Here is a 14,429-nt window from a genome sequence, read left to right as displayed (position 1 = left end):
AAAATACAAGAGTGACAACAAAAACATGCAAAACAAAAAATACACAAAATTACTACTAAAACTAAGACTAAATGGCAACAAAGATACACAAAAAATGGCAATCAAAACAAAGAAACAATAACAATAATCCACACAAAAACAAACATGGCAATAAACACACAAAATAACAACAAGAAAATACACAAAATGACTCCAAAAACACACAAAACGACAAAAAAAAAAAAACATTACATTACTACTAAAACCAAGTCGCAACAAAAATACACAAAATATCAGTGCGACAAAAACTATCCAAACTACATTAAAAGAACACAAAGCAAGAAAAAGATACACAAATGACAACAAATACACACAAAACCACAGATAAAACACACAATTATTGTTCCTACACACAAAATGGCAATGAAAACACACAAATACACAAATGACAACAAAACACAAAAAACTGCAGACAATTACTATTCTAAAAACAAATATGGCAAACAAAACAAAGAAACCATGACAAAATATTAAAAAAATACTCCAAAAACACACTTAAAGAACACAAATGGAGTACAGAAACACTTAAAATGAATCCACCTAACAATCGGAGGCCTCTTTGATTAATCGTCACAGAAACATTCACCAAACACTGTTCTGGAGGCTCTCAGCGCAGACAGGAAGGACAGGAAGTGTGTACGAGTGGATCTACGGTGTGATTACGCAGTGATGACAGCTCTTTGAAAGAGAAAAAGGTCAATCCTCCACCAAGATAAATAAACAGCCGTCTGCTATAAATGAGACCGCCCTTCTAAAGGACCGCCTGCCGCCGCCGCCGCCGCTCACAATGCAGAGAAGTCGTCTTCTCACTTGAATGGATAAATAGTCATTAAGGTGCAGATGAATTCTTGTCGGTACTCGAGGTTTGCTGTCGGAGTCATTTAAGGAGCTACGGGGGTTTAACACACATGCAGCACGATGTTAGAAGGTTTTTGTTTTTTTATTTATCAGACATTGAATCATTTTATTGATGAATGAACATGAATGGACTGTTTCACTGACTATACTTTGTCCTGTGACTCAAACTAGACTGAAACAAATGCAGAATGACTAAAATAACTGACTGAAAAATGACTAAAAAGCAGGTAAAAGAACATCTTAAAACAGCAGCAATGCTAGCACTTAGCCAGTAGCTTGCTTTGGATGTTTGGCTTCATTTTGAACATGTGCTCAATTGATCCATAAAACTCACATTTAAACATTTCATTCACATATTTCTGAGATTTCCAGAGACCCTCCATTGTGCTACTGACTAAACTTCCTGTTAACTTCAAAACAAGAGCCCTATTTACAAAAGCATTAAAAAAAACTAATGTACAGTAAAACAAGAAAAGATGCTTTTGTGTGAAACTTGTCTCTATTCAACTGCTCATTACAAAATTATTTTTTTATTATTTATTCTTTCAGAATCTGGTGTCAGAATTCAGATTGTCATAGTACAGAATATTCTGTGGGTCTTTAAAAATCAGTCAAAATGCTGAAAAACGACTGGCACTGAATGACTTCAGGATATGATGGTAAATGAGCCAATCAGAAGTATTCTATATGTGAGAAAGAAAAGCTAATGATTGCCATTACCAGTTAAATACAATAAGTAGCTTTTATCTGACAAGCTTCTATTCTTCCTTTACTGATGGGTTTTATTCTTTTGATTAGGTATTGTTCCCACTTTGTTTATTTTTTTAGTATCTTTCGACCCATCCTGTCACCTTCACACTGGTTGATGTGATGGGCTATAAAGTCTTTAAACTGTGCGTGTTTTTGAAGTAAATGTCTTCTTTTGGCCGAACGGTCAGCGAGCTGACTGGCGTCCGTTGCCGTCACTTCTCCGGTTTCTTCCGCCTGGTTGGGTGATCACAGGAGACTGATTCGCGCTGACCTTTTCATGTCATCTTATCATCGTCTTCAACATGAATTGTGCTGACGACAGAGAGCCAGAGAAAAGTCACAGGTCAGCGTCGATGTTCCTCCAGCCGAGCTCGTGACTTTTCCTCCACGTTAGCCTCTAATCTAGCATCTGCACTGATTTTAAAAGACGTTTTAAAGGTCTTTAGGACATGGAGTACAATCGCTAATGCTCAAACATTAGAAAAAATGACAACAAAATTACTCCAAAAACACACACAAAATAGCATAAAACTACAGTAAGTAGCAACAAATACACAAAATAACATTGAAAATTTACAAAGTGTGACAAAACACTCAAAACAATAAAAGCACTTAATTATTCCATGTAAAAATACACTACATTATTCCAAAAACACAAAAAGTTATGAATAAATCACAAATTTACCACAAAAATACATAAAACAACAAGGAAAATATGCCAAATTATTAAAAAAACTAGTACAAGTACTCACACCACATAGCAATACAAACACAACATGGCAAACAAAAAAACAACAACGATGTAATTGTAATTGAAAAATATAACAGAAAGATACAAAAGAACAGAAAATATGCAACTGACATTAAAAGCACACAAAATCACAACTAAAACACACAAAATTATTCCACAAACACGCAAAGTTGCAAAAAAAAAACAACACACACCTAATTACTCCAAAAACACGCAAAACAAAGAAACAAACAAAACAAAGGAACAACAACAACATAATTGTAATAAAAAAATGTAAATGACCTCAACTGTGTTATTTTTTATGTTTCCTTATTCGTGGAATTGGGAAAGTCTTTGTTTCTAAACATTTCATTTAATTCCTTTTCCTCACACTTGTGTGAAAGGTTTATTATTATATTTTATTCTATTATGTGGCCTAAAGCCACAGATAGGACAGAGTGAGACACAGTTATGAAACATAATCTCAGGCTCGTGTTAAAAAACTCCCTGATTCAAAGGAACATTACTGTCGATGTGTCCCAACATTTACTGTACATGCTTCCATATCTGAGACACAGCTCCCACACGGTAAACCTTATGTTGACTACCATCTTTTGGCACAAAAGAACATCACGTCCCGTGTTTAATGATTCTATGTAAATATCAAAGCTTGGGAGATTCTCCTTTCACATACTTGAGAGCGTTCTAATTGTTTTCACGGTCCTCTGCTGAATTGATCAGTGTAATTTCCATCTTATGAAAACACTTCCCTGGAGAAGCGTGGAGGGACGGGATGTTTGGGGGTTTTTTTTGCTCGTCCTCTCATCGGTGGAGGGTCGGCCATCGATTCTTTGTTCTTTTGACGAAGCCTCCCCCGTGCTCTCATTGTGTTTCCCTGAAAGTCCTCACCTGTGCTGAAGTATCTCTGCGGCCCCCGCACTAACCTTGTAGCATTCAAAGAGAGACCAAAGGGAGGCTGAGTGAATGGGGGGGGTGTGTGTGTGTGTGTGTGTGTAGGCGTTTGTGTAACCAAAGTAACCAAAGCTTCAATGTAATGCATGTGTTAGTAAATGTGTTTTAAAGGGACATCAGATTATAGTTTCCACGGCAGCTGCAACAAGCCTGTGTGTGTGTGTGTGTGTGTGTGTGTGTGTGTGTGTGTGTGTGTGTGTGTGTGTGTGTGTGTGTGTGTGTGTGCGTGTGTGCGTGTGTGCGTGTGTGTGTGTGTGTGTGTAGGCATACATGGTTTACAAGACCAATGTTCAGGTTTACTCACCAGCATTACAGACCAATCGGGTTAAGGAACCCGATTGGTCTTGTTTTGAATCCATTTACTTTGGGGGACGTATAAAATTTGACCGTGTGTTTCACAATGTTTTCATCAAGTTATGCCTTTTGTCACTGAGGAAAAACAGTAAATACTGTGAATCTGTACAGTATAATAGTAGATATTTGATGAGTGAGTTAGCAGATCTTGTGAATTTCACCTTCTTTCCTCATGATTGTCATTTTTTATCATAATTTCAGTTTTGTTTTCCTTAAAGAAGCATAGGGCAGGATGTATAAATCAGACTCTTTAGTGGTTAGTGTAACTGCAGTCATCAGCCAAGCTAGCGCAGTGGCGTGTAAAAGCTGTTTGTTTAGTGGAGCACAGCTGATCTTGTCAATAGAGGATGGACACCCGACCGAACCCTGACGGGACCCGACGGCACCGGACGGGTCGAGTTCAGACAAATAATTAGAGCTGGTGGTCGGGTTTGGTCACATAGTGACGTTTGCGCGCAGTCTGAAGTGAGTGAGTGCAGTAGCAGCCACAGCTGATGTCGCTCTGAAGAACGCACAGTGAGAGCTGTGAGTCGTGGGACAATGGAGCAGAGGATAATTATGAAGGAACATATATTTGAAACATTCATTTTACTGCACAATTACATGGATTATCTTTATCTTTGATATATAGATAGTATAAATAGATCCGATGAATCTCTTGCGTGTGTCTTATTTGTGTTTCCCTGTGCGTTTATCTAATGTTGTTAATAAAATCAGTGCTTACCACTAAAACAAACAGACATTTCAAAAACAAAAACACAAAAACAACCCAAGCTGTTTGAGGTCCAGTGTGAAATATCCACAGTCACTCATGATTTTAGGTGCAATGTTCTGTTCTGTTCCTCACACGTCTTCCTCCAAACCCTTGGACCTTGATTCCCGAATGAAACGCACACTTTAGTTTCATCAGAAAAGAGGACCATGGACCACTGGTCAACAATCCAGTCCTTCTTCTCCTCTTTTTTTATACAAAAACTGAGAAGTAAATGGTGATTTCTTCACAGTATTCAATTTTTTTGAAATCCTGTTTTTGTGGGTTTTATGAGCTGGAATCCCAAATTATGTAAAAAAAATAAACAAATGAATACTTGAACCTTGAATCTATAATCAATGAAAGTTTAACATTTTGAATGGGATTATGGAACTTTTCCATGATATTCTAATTTTTTGGAAAGCGTCTGTACTTATGTCATTTCTTTAAGAAAAAAAATCTGCTTTTTACTGTTGGGTCCGACTTGGACGAGAAAATGTGGCCCGATCCGCACTCTAACCGTGACACGGTTATTTATTTACTCGTTGTTCATGTGACACTCATCTATATACTACCATTGTACTATACTACAGTAGTAGTATATAGAGTCTACTAAGTATATTAAATTAAAATTAAACCGGGCTTTCGCCTTTAATTGGCCATGTAATGTTAGTACATTATTGGAATTTGTCTTCTGCACTTAACCCATCCCTGAGGAGCAGTCGGCAGCCATTTTGCGGCGCCTGGGGAGCAGTTCGGGGTTAAGGGACTTGCTCAACACTATATATACTTTTTGTCCACATTTTAGTTTATTAAAGTATACTTAGAGTATACTTTTATGAACTATGATTTATACTAGTTTACTTGTTGTTATACTTTAAGCATACTTATAAGTTTGCTCATCATATTTTTTGTAGCATACTATCTATATACTTGAAATATGCTTCTTCAAGTTAACTCATTGCAGTCTACTTACTGTACGTACACTAGACTGCAATGACCTTGATCAATAATGTCAAGTCAATAAGTACATAAAGTTAATGCATTTGAGCAAACTCCAGCATTATATGATCTAGAACATGTAAGTTTATAACAGGGGTCATACCTCAAAGTAAATGTGTAGTGAAAAACCTTTTTGTTCTGCTAAATTAAATGTAAGCACAATGACTTGACTTTATTCTGTACTTGGATCAAGATACTAAATATGAATACTTTGTGGTAGAAAGAATAGTCTAAATATACTTCATTATATTTTTCTAAAGTATATAAAAAGTATACTTCAAGTATACTGCTTCAGTTTTAGTATAAAATAGGTATACATGTAGTACAAGTACAAGTTTTAGTATTAAAGTGTAAGTCTAAGTATTAATGTACTTAGTCTGAGACTATTCTTTATACTTTTCAGTATAAGCTAAGTATACTTCACTATACTTTTCTTAAGTATATAAAATATAGTATATAAAAAGTATACTTCAAGAATACTGCCTCAGTTTTAGTATAAAAAGGTATACATGTCGTACAGTTAAATAAAGTACTTTATGTTAAGGGTCCCACAGTCTTAGTCAAAGAGGTTTGTCAGTAAACTGTGTCAGTGAAGATTAAAACACATGAAGTGCTTTAAAATGACCTGAAATAATGCTGACTCACTGCTTCTGTGTATAACTAAGATTCACTATGGCTTGTGTGTTTTTTGTGTTTACATGATCATGGTGTATGAGACCAGTGTTTGGCATATGAGGACAGTCACACACACAGTCAGTGTGAACCAATACTTTAGTACAAATACAGTAAAATACAGTATGTCACATCACAGTTTTACATGATTTTAAATATTGGCATGACAAAAGAAGTTTTAGGATCAAATGTCACCATGTTTTTATCAAGATATGCCTTTTCTTATCGAGGAAATAATATTAGTTAATATTGTGAATCTGTACAGTAATGTTGAGATGATATTTGATGAGAGTTAACAGATCTTAGGAATTTCCCCTCATGATTGTCATTTTTTGTCATAATTTAAATTTTTCATCTAATAATTTCACTTTTTTATGATGCTCATTTTCATTAACTGTTTATTTAATTATTTATTTACAGGAAGAGGTGTATTTGCATTGGAGCCGAGTCATAAAGGCTCATTAATTTTGGAGAAGAGTGGCTTCAGCATCACAGAAACGCTTGTGTTTAGCCTTGGAATGTTCCCTTACAGCTTAAGTACAAAAACTAGCAACAATGTACAACATAAACACAAAAAACCATCTACAATAAATAAATTAAAGCAATCTGAATTAACATTCGGAAAAAAATTTGACCAACTCTGCTTTACAAAAACTGCTATAAAACAACCATAAATGATGTGCATAAAAAGCACAAAACTGCTGCTCAAAATACAAAACTGCAATTTTTTAACCTTAACACAGTGATGTAAAGTAAGCTGTGCTTATTCCAAGTACACATTCTGCTGTTGAAAATGCTTATAAATAAATAAATATGGAAAAACTAATTCACAACATTTTTCTCAGCTACACAAAGCAAAATGAGCTGCTGTTTGCAGTGACTCAGCAGTAGCAACAGGCTGCATATTTACAACAACATACCGTGCAATAGTTTGGCTGACCTGTCCCTGGACAACAGTCACAGTCTGTTAAAATCTATACGCTGTTGTTTCGGTGCAGAGGTATCCCTCACGTCCACCATAGCAGCGTTAGCTTAGAGTTTCACTGATGCATCTTTTGGAGACAAATTAGTAAAATAATGCACGTATTTCTACTCTGAGAAGCTCATCCTGCTCTCGCATTGACTCGCCATGATTGGCGCACGTGATGTAAACAGAAATATGCTGACAATGCTTCTTCTTCTTCTGTTTTACCGTGGTTGGCACGGCATCCCGCAAAAAAATGTAGCGCCACTGTAAATGGGAAGTACACTGCAGCTAGCAAAGAAACGGACAAACGCACCATATTGTAATGTTAACTGCGTTATTTCTTTAAAAAAATATTGCATTAGAGTATTAGTTACTGTCAAAAGTAACATTAACACTGCATATGACCCGTGTTTCTACGATGGAGCCGAGAGTTTCGATGTCTGTGTAATCATTAATATGGCCTTACAGCTCATGTCAGAACAAAAATGAGATCCATGAGGTCAAAAAAACTGAAGAAGAGCTGGAGACAGTTGTAGCAAGACAAGGCTGTTTGTTGGTGTTTTTTCTAAGAGCTCAGTGGTCTCCATAATTCTGATATGGAAGATGTTTGGGTCAACCAGGACTCTTCCTACAGCTGACCGTGCAAAAAAAATGAACAGCTGGGGAGAAGAGCCTTGGTAAGAGAGGTAACTAAGAACCAAAAGATGACTGGCTGAGCTCCAGAGATCCTGTGAGGAGATGGAGAAAGTTTCAGACCACTCAAAAGGCAGGATAGGGTTTTCAAAAACACACCTGAAGGACTCCCAGCCCCAGACGACACAAGGACAGCAGCCCGGGGCCCATCGCCCACGAGATAGCATGAGTACCAAGACAGCAGGTGCCACCTTTCCACAGACACCATCCCGAGGGGCCACGCAACACTGCATCAACCCTGGCGTGGATGCCAGTGTCCCCACCACTGTGCCCTTCCACACACAAAAGCGATGGGGCTCCCAGGGTCAACACACCGTGAAAACCGCCCCAAGACTACCAGGAGACAAGGCCAGCATTTAGCCACAGCTAAAAAGGAGAGGAACCACTACAACCTGCAAGACGGATACGGCACAGAAAGACACTACAAAGCGAGATCCCAGCCAGACCCCCCAATGCCTCCCAAAGGCTCAATGCCCCCGACCCACCATGTTAGGGTGCCTCTCCATTGTGTTGTATTGTGAATGTATAAGGTGCAATTAAAAGAAGGGTAATGGGCGGTGATAGCTCCGGAGGGCAGAGGGCAGAAGTTGCCCCCCCCGGGGTGGTACTGAGGTGCGTTTAAGATTGGAGAGAGAATAGATGGCTCAACGGGCACGCAGAACCACAGGCATCAGTCTGACCAGCAACTATGACATCAGCTGCATTCTAAAAGAATCACTCTGAAAAAAATAGAATTCTGCCTTTCATTTGTTCTTTAAAAACTATCTCACTCTGTGGACAGACATCAGTGTTCTACAGCAGTTCAAAGTCTATTTTCTACTAGACTTGAAAGCGTAATATAGCAAATTAAGTAGAGTTCTCTGGAGTAACTTTTGATTCTGAAGAAGCCAATAAGGAAATTAAGAAAAAGATGGGTGAGACTTCTGATTCTGAGTATGAGTCTCACACTTCTGAGGTGAGTCATAGTGAGGAGGATGGTGACACAACATCCACAAGATCCACAACATCCACATCCACTCAAAAAATCGCTCGTGAAAATGCTTGTGAAGAGGTGAAAAAACAGGAAGACAAACTGTTAAAGGCTCTAAATCCAGAGACAAAGCCGATCAACTTTGCAGCAAATGGAACAAGCACTGAAGAAAAGTTGCCTATTCGGAAATCTAAAATGGCGGCATTGAGAGTCAAATCCAAAAATCCTTTCAAGGGATGTTTGAATTTAATAAAAAGAAAATCCAAAATCAAAGTGGCTCAAAATAATGAACATGAACAAGAACTTCAGGAAAGTCAACAAGATGAGTCTGAAGCCACAAACAGTGCCCAGTCATCAAGGACAACTGATACCGAGAACAGTGCTGAGTCATCACAGACAACTGATACCGAGAACAGTGCTGAGTCATCACTCCAGAACAAAGTAGAGAGATTGACTGCAAAGCTTTATGTGAAGGAACAAACCTGCCATGACCTGGAAGACATCAAATTCATCCTAGAAGATAAGCTTTCCAAAATGACTGCTGCCAAGAACAGTGCTGAGTCATCACTCAAGAACCAAATAGAGAGATTGTCTGCAAAGCTTCATGTGAAAGAACAAACCTGTCATGACCTGGAAGACACCAAAGTGATGCTAGAAGATAAGCTCTCCAAAATGACTGATGCCAAGAACAGTGCTGATTCATCACTCCAGAACAAAGTAGTGAGCTTGACTGCAGAGCTCCATGTGAAGATGCAAACCTGTCATGATCTGGAAGACGTCAAAAAGATGCTAGAAGATAAGCTCTCCAAGAAGACCGAAGCTCTTGAGAGAAGCCTGACCAATGAACGAGCAGTGACGAGCCGTCTCAAAGAAGTGGTTGAACGTTCTGAAGTCAATTCAACTGAAAATAAGACTCTGAAGGAGCACCTTGCCCAACAGCAGAAGGAGAATAATCATTTAGAGAAAGAGATAGAAAGACTTTCTCAGCAAAATTGTTGTCTCCAAGTGGACAACAACACCAAATGCAATGCTGTTTCATCGCTCGAAAAACTAAACAAAGAGCTGACTTCTAAGCTGGAACATGCAAAAACAAACAAGAAACTGGAATCTGCTGAGAAAAAGATGCTGGAAGAGAAGCTTGAGTTGGCTTTACAGAGTCATGAGGGGGTCATCAGCAGTAAAGACACAGTCATTGAAACACTTGAAAATGATCTTAAGAAGGAGCTATCAAATATTGATACAGCACAGCAAAAACTTGCTGAAGTGACATTGAAAAATCAAGAATTGAAATTATGTCTTGAAACAACGTTGGATGAAAATAGGAACTTGAAAAAGCAGCAGGAGCTCAATGAAGAAAACATTAATAAAATGCAAACCCTTGAGATGTTCCACGAGGGCCTGAAAATCCACAACATCAGGCTGCAACGTGAGTTTGAGTTGGTCCGACTTGATTTGCAGCGGGCTCTGGAGAAGCAGATTGAAGAATGCAATGATCTCAAGGATGTCATTAACAGGGAAAGAGATCAGTTCTCCAAAGCATGCAAACACATTGGTGACCTTGAAATTGAACTATATGAGAAGTCAGAGGCTCTGGAAAAAAGCTTGGCCAATGAAAAATCTTTGAGCTCTAAACTTCAGATTGAAAAGCAACGTGCTGAGGATCTGGTGTTGGAGTTGCAGAGAGAGAAAGAAAAACTCCAGAAGTCAGAGTCCATATGTTGTGTGGACATGGTCAAAATGAAAGAGGACCTCATCTCTCAGAATGCTAAGACCATTGGAAGGCTTCAGCATAATGTGTTTGTGCTTGAAGAGGAGAAGGTTGCATCCATGCTGCAGGTGGCAAAGCTCAAGGGAGCTCTTCATAGGCTTAACGGAGAAGATTACTATTCAACTAATTTGCGTAAATGGTAATCATAGACATCTGTCAGGGGATCTTCACACACCGCATGAGTGTTCAATCAACATCTAACCCAAAAAATAGTTCATGTAAGAACTAGGGCTGGGACTTCATGTTAATCACATTTAGAGTTATGACATACTGCAGCTTTAATCGGACTCTCCAGATTACCCATAGGAGAGAACAAAAGTCTACGTTTGCCTCGTGATGGACTGTCACCCTTTCCGCGATGTACCCCCACCTAGCGCCCTTTGGAGGGCTGGAGATAGGATCCAGCAGACCCAGAACAATGACATGGTACCACTTTTTTTGGTATCAGTGATATCAATCTTTTTAACAACTTTGTTTTATTAAACACTTTGAAGACGTTATTATTGTTTGGTGTCCTTTTTATGTTGCTGCCCCTCAAGCCTTTGTCTAACATCCTAGAGGGGGCCAAAACACATTTAGAACTGTATGACTTGCTTCTTTTATTAAAATCAACTTCTATTTCAGCCCATCAAGAGCCTCATTTTCTGATATTCTATGATTATTTTACAGCAATAAAGCCTAATATTTAATAAATCATTTTTGATAAGATTTACTGATCAACACTAAACTCACAGAAATATCAGGTGTTTATGACAGAAACCTTCATAAGAATGCTAAGCTAGATCCTTCAATTGACTGTGTTTTACTGAATCAAATTACTGAATTACATTGTTTTTAAATATTTAAAGTAATTTGATGTGTGTGTGTGTGTGTGTGTGTGTGTGTGTGTGTGTGTGTGTGTGTGTGTGTGTGTGTGTGTGTGTGTGTGTGTGTGTGTGTGTGTGTGTGTGTGTGTGTGTGTGTGTGTGTGTGCGTGCGTGCGTGTGTGTGTGTCTCTGTCTCTGTGTGTGTGTGTCTCTGTCTCTGTGTGTGTGTGTGTGAGAAACAGTGTGTGACGGTGTTAAAGAAGTGTTAAAAACCACAGCTGGAGCGACGCCAACATCAGCCTTTCACACTTTGTCAGAGGAGCAGAAAACCTTGTAACAGAACAATCGAGAACATCTCGTTCTTCGCCGTCACAGACACAATGGAAGCCACTTTTGTTTGCTTTTTAAATGTTTGCAGAGTTTGAACGGAACAATCCACATAGAAAAAGATAAACGCTGTATTAAAGTGGTGATCTGTTGTGTTTATTACATCAACGTACTCCAGACAGCGTTTGTGAAGCTCTTAAAGAAAGAATGAGGACGTCCTCCCTCTTGGATGTTGTAAAACAAGCTTTTATCTGGTTGTTTTTCATTGTTTTTTTCAGCACGTTACGATGGAACGCTCCGTGCAATAATGATCGCAGCGTTTCTATTAACGTCTCTTCTAGTCATAAACACAATGATCTCTTCCATTAACAGCATAGCAAACACTCACACTGACACAGACTGGAAATTCATTTGCGATCATTGTCATTTATTGTAATGCAGCAGTTTGTAAAAGCAGCCTGTTTATAGGCTCCTGCCTGTAAAGTAATGATTAATTAATGATTAAAGACATCATCTCTGTTATTACACAGGCTCAATGACTTTGAATGAGGCCTACATTGATCTGCCTGAAGTAAAAATGTCCTGTTTTTATGGAGAACTTGAGTCATATGAGAGTTTATTATAATGATGTAATATGTCAGTAATGCTCACAAAGTGATCCAAACTAAACGTCTCAAAGATCTTCCTCAGGAGACACAAACATTAAACATGAATTACAAACATCTGAAGCTTGTCACATTTGTTCATGTGAACAAATGTGCTTTTGGTTGCTCTACAAAACAAGGAGAAGTTAAAGATGTCAATGTAAAATCTCTTTTGTCTACTGAAAGAAGACACACAATCCCTGGGAATAGAAGTCCTTTTAGTTGGCAGTCCTTCCACAGTCTGACATATTTAACTTTTACTTGTTTTTTTAGAGCAACAAAAAGTAGCACAAGTTGTTATTTTGACTGAAAAAAGCTGCTAAATGACCAAAAAAGTTGCTAAATTATCTAAAAGTTGCCAAATTATCAAAAAGCTGCTAAATGAATCTTTCACTCCAGTAGAAAACAATGGGATGTTTACAGGCAGTGGGGCCGTGTGACATCATCAATCACATGATTTCAAGATGGAGGAACACAGGCTCTAAAAGTGTAAAGTAGTCCCATTTTTAAATTCAATGAATATGGTGCATAATAATGCATTTTATTAGGCATAGATCTACTAATAAGTACATTTCAAAGATTTTAGGCCAAACGTGTTAAAACTGTGGAGGATCTCTGACTCCTAAAGTCACACGTGCTTCATTTTAAATTCATTGTTTTGGCTAAAATCTGGAATGTTTGTACCATAACAGCTTCAGCTCAGTGTAATGAGATTACTGTTTGAGTTATAATGCCACAAATGCTTCTATTGTGGCCCATAATGTGAAGAAGTGCATGTGTAGCATCCCACTGTGAGCGAGGCGCTGATTAACAGGCAAATAAAAAGGAACAACACGTACATATCAAAGGATTACACGTGGAATACGACTCAGAGCTGCTCTAAGCCCAACTCACTGGGTCCAAACGTTTGTTCAGATGGTGTTTGATCAGCTGCTCACCCTCCTCTTCCTCTCCTCCTCTTCCTCTCCTCCTCTTCCTCTCCTCCTCTTCCTCTTCTCCTCTTCCTCTTCCTCTCAGCGTCCGCCTGGCCGCCCAGCATCGCCGCCATGAGCGAGAGTCGACGGGAAGCCCTGGCCGCGGCGGCGCCCGAGCCCACCTCCACCGCCGCCTCCGCCCCGGCCGGCTCCAACACCACCAACGTGGCCGGCCCCGGTACGGGTGAGACGGATGAAGCCTCGTCCAAGTTCAAGGAAAATTTTATGAACGAGCTGAACAAAATTCCACGTGAGTTTCTGAGTGTCTTTGCCCGCTTCAAACAGTGGGAGCCCCCAGGACACCAGTGTTACCAGCCCCTCAGTAAGGAAAGACGCTATTGGCTGCCCTCGAAAGTCATTAGATGACCTCATTGGCAGAACTAGAGCCTCTGATTTTCACTTTCAAAATGTTCTGTTTCGTTTCATCACCTTTCCTTAATCATGTCATTACAGGATATTAAACTTTCTGAAACTGTGCCACTTAATCGTTAATTCATCATTAATTTCATATCCATAAACGAGATCACGTGAGATTTTGCGCAAATTTGCCGTTAGCTACACTTGCTAAAGCCAACATTAGCTTACCCGTTTTACGGACACACACACACACAGGGCGCGTTGCTATGCTCTGTCTTAGAGAATGAGGTCCTATGTCCTCCATACAGCTCATCACAAGCTGCGTTTTGCATCTTGTGGGATGAGATTTCACAGGAGTTACGAGGCCCAAAACAAAGTTCAATGGAAACCAACACGTTCTCACTCCCAACTCGTCACACATCGACGTTTGGAAGGTGTCACTATGTGACGCTAAAGGTCGTTCCGTGGAACCAATTGTTTTTACGACATTTATAGTGACAAATGTACCCATAACTTATGGTTAGGTTTAGGTTTAGGGTTATAAGTCTTATTTTGAAAAGTTGCGGTGAAAAAAAGCTTACGGACCCTTAGCGTCACATAGTGACGGCGAAGATGTACCCTTGGTGTCTCTGGATATGAGACGAGTTGCGAGTGAGACTGGGTTGATGGAAACACGATCAAAGCGCAATTATACTTTGTCAATATTTAGAAACTTTTCTCTTTTATTTTGCAAAAATCTGTAATGGAAACCCAGCTTCTGGGATGTATACGAGGAAATAGGACCTCATTCACGCT

General features: G+C 39.1%; 2 protein-coding genes across 6 annotated transcripts in view; both read left to right on the top strand.

Annotated features, from left to right (window-relative positions):
- syt1a (synaptotagmin Ia) overlaps nt 1–14,429 on the top strand; it is a 212,984-nt gene that overhangs the window by 155,521 nt on the left and 43,034 nt on the right. For 3 of the 5 annotated variants that reach the window (XM_028450075.1, XM_028450073.1, XM_028450074.1), the window contains one exon: nt 13,321–13,527. In XM_028450075.1, the coding sequence (XP_028305876.1) occupies nt 13,350–13,527 (178 nt within the window). In that variant the 5' untranslated portion in view covers nt 13,321–13,349. The remainder of the gene's footprint in view (nt 1–13,320; nt 13,528–14,429) is intronic. The other 2 variants (XM_028450077.1, XM_028450076.1) reach the window with 2 other exon arrangements.
- LOC114465244 (girdin-like) lies at nt 8,602–10,669 on the top strand. Its single transcript, XM_028450123.1, has one exon. The coding sequence runs from the start codon at nt 8,699–8,701 to the stop codon at nt 10,667–10,669; it is 1,971 nt and encodes a 656-aa protein (XP_028305924.1). The 5' UTR covers nt 8,602–8,698.

Source organism: Gouania willdenowi, chromosome 6 (genome assembly GCF_900634775.1).
Source record: "Gouania willdenowi chromosome 6, fGouWil2.1, whole genome shotgun sequence".
NCBI classification, from domain to species: domain Eukaryota; kingdom Metazoa; phylum Chordata; class Actinopteri; order Blenniiformes; family Gobiesocidae; genus Gouania; species Gouania willdenowi.
The sequence above is the reverse complement of the archived record's forward strand: the minus strand, read 5'-3'. Positions and strand labels throughout refer to the sequence as shown.